Source organism: Macaca fascicularis, chromosome 5 (assembly GCF_037993035.2).
Source record: "Macaca fascicularis isolate 582-1 chromosome 5, T2T-MFA8v1.1".
NCBI lineage: Eukaryota > Metazoa > Chordata > Mammalia > Primates > Cercopithecidae > Macaca > Macaca fascicularis.
In genome coordinates, this window is record NC_088379.1 from 190,128,251 (window position 1) to 190,134,843 (window position 6,593).

Below are 6,593 nucleotides of genomic sequence, written 5' to 3' on the forward strand. Positions count from 1 at the left end.
ACTGAAGTGCTAACTCTTCTTGTTAGTTAATATCTGAGTATCCACTGGGGTGCATGTGTGGCCCTGTCATCTAGCACTGTTATAAGCCATATGTATATTCTAAACTATATTATTTATCCATATACATAAAGGTATTATATACTTATACCGGTCTTTCGCTGAGTGTTCTAATGTTGCTCATAAAAAGTAGTCCACATTTTGATCATTCATTTATGAAAGCCCTGGGTTTGTTATTGAGAACTCAATTAATACAGTCAATTATTATCAGTTTCTAAGAAATTATTGGAATTTTTCATAACTGCAAAGTCACGTAGCCAATAGAAGTTGAATAGATTTAGATCGGTTTAGGCCTGAAAGGGGGTCTTAGAGATTAGTCTAACTCCTCATTTTGTTGGTGAAGAAGTGGAACCAAAGAGATCAACTGCTTGTCTGAAGTCACCAGACCCATTAGCTGACCTAACCTGGCCCCCTGGCCTGGTGCCTGCTTCATCTCTACACCTGGAATTTGGAAATACTGTTATCAAGATCTTTTATATGGTAACTCTATACCCAGAATTCTTCACAAGATAAACATTATGATTTCCTGCAGAATAGGAATATGAGTCAGCTTCTAGAAATAAAAAAAAAAAATCACTTTTTGATATAACAAAATAAGTTTTAAGGTGAAATTATCAGATTTTCCCAAGTGAAAGATTTAGTGGTCAGACATTGGTACAAGGTTAATATGATAGTTTTACCAAATAAAGCTTATAGATTTTTATAGGAAACACTGTAAAGAACATTTGCTATTTTTCTTACTGATTTGCCAATGAATATATTTTCCTTGTGGTCAGAAACAAAAGTTTACTTCTACCTAAGGTTAAAAAAAAATAGTTTTAGTTGGCTGGACACAGTGGCTCATGCCTATAATCCCAGCACTTTGGAAGGCTGAGGTGGGCAGATTGCTTCAGCCCAGAAGTTCAAGACCAGCCTGGGCAACATGGTAAGACCCCGTCTCTACAGAAAATAAAATTAGCCAGGGGTGGTAGTACACACATGCCTGTGATTCCAGCTCCTCAGAAGGCTCAGGCGGGAGGACTGCTTGAGTCCAGGAGGTCAAGGCTGCCGTGAGCCACTGCATTCCAGCCTGGATGAAAGACCAAGACCTTTCTTCCAAAAAAAAAAAAAAAAAAGCTGTAGTTGTCCATTACAGGCTTCTTTAGTTGACCTAAGTATCATAGGCTTTTGTTCTAATCAGAAAAACTGGCCTGTTTACTTTTTTGTTTTAGTCTAAGGCAAACAAACCTCTTTTGTATTGACAAGCCTTAGATAAAGAAATTCCCCCAAAAATGCCAGGCACGGTGGCTCACGTCTGTCATCCCAGCACTTTGGGAGGCCGAAGCAGGTGGATCACTTGATGTCAGGAGTTCAAGATCAGCCTGGCCAACATGGCAAAACCCCATCTCTACTAAAAATACAAAAATTAGCCGGGCATGGTGGGTGCATGCACCTGTAATTAAAAGAAATTCCCCAGATGGCCTTCTGTTTCTCAGTACTCAGGACTTGCTAATTTAGTTTCCTTTTCAGTTTCAGCAAATCATGCATACTTTCCTTGCTCCTATTTATGATATTGGCTCTTAATTATAAAATGAGCAGCCGTGGGTTGTAAGTGGTGCATAACATCAGGCAGTTATTTTCACGGGGATGGAGAAGAGGCACGTGTAGAGGATTTGCAGGCTGTTGATTTCATTGGGCTTTTTGTCAAGTAGTGATCATGGAGCACATGGTTCTTTGCTATTTTTGCCTTCAGCAGATGATGACGCATCACGAAATTAAGCAGCAGCACAGTGTGTGTCTCTTGCCTTGTAGACTACAATTTCACATGCTAGAATTGCTTCAAAAGCATCGGACGGGCTTCGGCTGATAGAAAGTCAGATCTAAATCGGTAGAAAATAACTTAGATGATGACCTTTATGAAGAGTCACTTCCTAATCTCAAGTTGTAAACTGACATTTTAGGAAGGTAGGCAGGCAGGTCAGCAGATGCTCTCGTGAACCACAAATTCCGTTAAATTAATAAACTTATTTTATGTGGTCTAGATTTGAATTGCACAGTTCCAAGAAATATAGAGAAGAGTCTGGGAGATGTGCAGCTATAGATGGAGATGACAGTGTAGTTTGACTCATAGTGGAGTTTAGATGTACATTCAATAGTGACTGACTACTATGTGCAAAGTACTGGACTTGAAACATCTATTTTAGATACTATCTGAAAACCTTACATTGTCCATTTAAAATTCTGGTTGGAAGTCAGATTCTTCAAGGGCTTTTTAATATATTATTATTCATGAATTGAGTTTGAAATGTGAAGTCCTTCTGGCACAAATAGTCTAAGATGATTCTTTTCCCCTTTTTGATGGAGAGACTTTCTCCTCCCAACCTCACAACCACTCTTGGGCTCTTTGAACTGTGTGTAGTTGTCTCTTGACAGCAGAGGACCTGTAACTGGTTAGAATTTGACTAACGACTGGCCCGGTGCGGTGACTCACGCCTGTAATCCCGGCACTTTGGGAGGCTGAGGCGGGCGGATCACAAGGTCAGGATATCAAGACCATCCTAGCTAACACAGTGAAACCCTGTCTTTACTAAAAATACAAAAAATTAGCTGGGCGTGGTGGCACATGCCTGTAGTCCCAGCTACTTGGGAGGCTGAGGCAGGAGAATCGCCTGAACCCAGGAGGCGGAGGTTGCAGTGAGCTGAGATTGTACCACTGCACTCCAGCCTGGGGGACAGAGCGAGACTGTCTCAAAAAAAAAAAAAAGAATTTGACTAATGACTGACGAAATGGGGTTGTGTGGAAGACCTGGGTAACCAACTCAAATGCGTAACTGTGCAAGTCAAATGCCTGCCACCCAGTTTTCGTTCTTGTGGAATTTTGAAATTGGCCACACGGCGGTGTATCTGTGAAAGGGACTGTCTTTTTCCTTGCCTCATGGGCATGTGAAGTGCTTTATGTGGATCCGAGTATCCTGCCTAGCATTCTCTGCCACAGCAACACTAAAAGACAGCTATGGAAAGCCTGCTCCTCCTGCAGGCCTTCAGGACCCCAGACCACTTCTAACAGTCTTTAAATGGATTTATGTTTTCACCTTATAACACTTCATGGAAATGTTGCAGTCTGCAGACAACTCAATCTCTCTGTTCTTGTCTTTACAGACTGAACACAGCCAACATTTGGAGAAGTTAGTGCCAATGACAAAACTAGCTCTAGGAATAAATGGTCATGCAGTATTACCAAAATAAAAAAATTGGCCAGGCGGGGTGGCTCACACCTGTAATCCTAGCACTTTGGGAGGCCAAGACTGGTGGATCACCTGAGGTCAGGAGTTCGAGACCAGCCTGGCCAACATGGCGAAACCCCATCTCTATTAAAAATGCAAAAATCAGCTGGGCGTGGTGGCACATACCTGTAGTCCCAGATACTCGGGAAGCTGAGGCAGGAGAATCACTTGAACCTGGGAGGCGGAGGTTGCAGTGAGCCGAGATTGCACCACTGCATTCCAGCATGTGTGACAAAGCAAGACTGCATCTCAAAAAATAATTAAAAATATATATAACTTTCAGAGCCAGAGTTTAAAAAATCCAATTCCTAGTTTTTTCATCAAACATTTAGGTCAGGCTGTATCTTAACCTTCGCATTGATAAGTGCCTTTTGAGAGCAGAGTACACAATTTCTAAAAACCTCATCCAAGAAATCTTCTTCTCTTAAAAGACAAATCCGGGACACAGTCAACTGGATTTTCAGTGAACAAATGTTGGTCTACTACATCAATATTTTCCGGGATGCTTTTTGGCCACATGGGAAGTTGGCACCACCGACCACAATCAGAAGCGAAGAGCAAAGTCAGGAAACAAAACAGAGAGCGCGGCAAAAGCTGCTTGAAAACATTCCAGGTGAGGCCTGGGCTGTTACAGATCATGAGGGAATGTGAACCCCATTGAGGTGATTTTCATTTATGTCTTGCAGGAACCATTTTTTACAATGAAAAAAAAAAAAAGGATCATACTCTTTTAAGCCATTTTTTGTCACTTGCTAAGAAGTTATACTGAGAATGTTAACTTGAAAAATGTTTTAGAACAGATAATAAACTTTGTGTTTTGGAAATCCTGCTAAAGTATAGTGTTTTGAGAGCTTAATTTTTAGCAAAACATTAACATTTTAATTATTAAAATTAGTAGTTGCAACATACTAAAACTGTAATTTGTATAAATGCCTTATGTTGAAAAATTCTCTCCTGAAGCATTTGCGAGAACTGACCATTCATGTTTCTCATGCCTCCATGTCTTTATTGACTGAATGTGTATAATGTTATATTCCTTTCACCGCAAAGCTATGCACTGAGCACTTTATCAATAGCAGCATAGAATATAAACTTAATTTTTCAGATATGCTTCAGAGCCTTGTTGGACAGCAAAATGCCCGCCATGGCATAATAAAAATATTCAATGCACTGCAAGAAACAAGAGCCAACAAGCATCTGTTATACGTGAGTGAATTAAAGCCCAGGGGGTTTTCTGCTTCATTTTTGTCTGTTTCTTCATTTGGTTAGAAAAAGCATGTACCCCAGTGGCTGCACGCTCGCATTCTCACAGACTAGTCATTTCCCTTGACTTTTTTTTTTTTTTGAAACAGAGTTTCGCTCTTACCCCCAGGCTCGGGTGCAGTGGCGTGATCTCGGCTCACTGCAACCTCTGCCTCCTGGGTTCAAGCAATTCTCCTGCCTCAGCCTCCCGAGTAGCTGGGACCACAGGCATGCACCACCACACCTGGCTAATTTTTGTGTTTTTAGTAGAGACAGGGTTTCGCCATGTTGGCCGGGATGGTCGCTAACTCCTGACCTCAGGTGATCTGTCTGCCTCCGCCTCCCAAAGTACTGGGATTACAGGCAGGAGCCACCATGCCCATCCTCCCTTGACTTTTGATATAACATTGCCGCCTAACTGGTTGGTTTTCTTATTTCAGCAAAGCCAACTGTTTCCCAGTCATCTCTCTGATTATAGTTACCAATATTAAATACTGTTTGAGAGTTACTTGTTTACTGAGATTATTTCAGACCTAAAATTACACTTTTCTCTTAGACGCAGATATTTATTTTGAATAAACCCTTGGAGAAAAACATTTTTCTACTTTTTTCCTTCTTTCTTGGTTCAGGTGCTGATGGAACTGCTGCTAATTGAACTGTGTCCTGAGCTGAGAACTCATTTAGATCAACTTAAAGCTGGCCAAGTTTGAGACTGCACAAATAAACCACCAGAAAAATGTCTGTGTAATAATAGACATGAAACATTTTCCTCTTTTCCACAGAGGGCTTGACTGAGAACCATACTGATTTTTATTTTAGTTACCTCCCTCTAGTTTTATGTGAAATCAGCAGAATCGGGGAGGACGGGACTTACGCTGTGGTAGGCAACAGAAAAAAACTTCTATTGATTTTTATTTAATATAAATACTTTAAAGATCAACATACTGATTGAAATACAGATGCTAATATGTGAGCACCTAGGAAGTATTTTAAATATTTATGAAAATATTTTGTTTTAAAATGAACTATGAATATTGTACAGTTAATTTCCTCACTGAGGATTGTGAACTTTCTTATATTATTTCATGTATATTGAAGAACATTGTTGTGCAATGCTTTGTGTAAAGTTATTGTGAAGATTTTATTGTCTTTATTTTTACCAAAGATTTCCCATAGTTTTAGCATTCAAAGCAATAAAATATAAAAATGAATCTCAGCGCTCTATGATATTTAAGATACTTATATCTCAAAGAGGTTGAAACTCTACAGGCAGTTCAAATATTTATTGAATGCCTTTTTAGGGAAAACGCTATGCACTTAACTACTTCTGCAGGGAAGTAAAAGTTTGCTGCCTTCTCCAGAAACAAAATAAATCTGTGAAAATATATGATTTTTAGTGAGCAGAAAGAGCCAGATTAGTGCTTGAAGTGAGGCATTAGGGAGGAGAGATGGGAGCTGACCCTTGGAGTATGGGCAGGGCGGAGATGGGGGAGCGGAAGGAGGAAGGCAGCTACTTCAGGGGCTCGGTTGTATCATCGAGCCTTTTAGACCACAAGGGCATTAGGGGAGATCCAGAGGACAGACTTCCTGTTACTGATAGTGGGACCATGGACAAGTACTTCATTTTCCTGGGTTTCACCATCTATTATGTGACAACAACATACTTTCCCCTCTCTAATCCCCAAGAATATTGAAAACAACACAAACAAGTAAAACGTAAAAATTCAGTTTGAATCCCTGAAACATACTCCCCTAATGCCCCAGTATGTAACCTGTGCCAGTTTATATACGTATAATATACGTATCATACCTGCCAACTTCTTGATAAGAAACAAGTTCTGAAAGATAAATGATTAAAAATTAGTAAACCAAATGTTATCCTTAAGATTTTTTTCATTATAGCTTTTTTATCCTTTTTTCAGACCGTGATATTTGACACTTAAAAAAATACCCAAAGTTGGCTATTGATAAAAATTATCCTTCAAAAGACTACATAGAAAAAAACAGATAAAATACATTCAAGGAAGAGAG

General features: G+C 39.8%; 1 protein-coding gene across 9 annotated transcripts in view; it reads left to right on the forward strand.

Moving 5' to 3' along the window:
* SNX25 (sorting nexin 25) overlaps positions 1-5,773 on the forward strand; it is a 138,255-nt gene extending 132,482 nt beyond the window's left edge. For 5 of the 9 annotated variants that reach the window (XR_012435279.1, XM_045391913.2, XM_005556425.4 and 2 more), the window contains 3 exons: positions 3,752-3,933; positions 4,426-4,526; positions 5,192-5,773. Coding sequence is in view for 7 of the 9 variants with exons in the window: in XM_045391913.2 (XP_045247848.2) it covers positions 3,752-3,933; positions 4,426-4,526; positions 5,192-5,272 (364 nt within the window). In the remaining 2 variants the exon portion in view is untranslated. Of the gene's footprint in view, positions 1-3,751; positions 3,934-4,006; positions 4,171-4,425; positions 4,527-5,191 lie in introns of those variants that run through there. The other 4 variants (XR_012435280.1, XM_015451090.3, XM_065545747.2 and 1 more) reach the window with 3 other exon arrangements.
* The last annotated feature ends 820 nt before the right edge of the window (positions 5,774-6,593 follow it).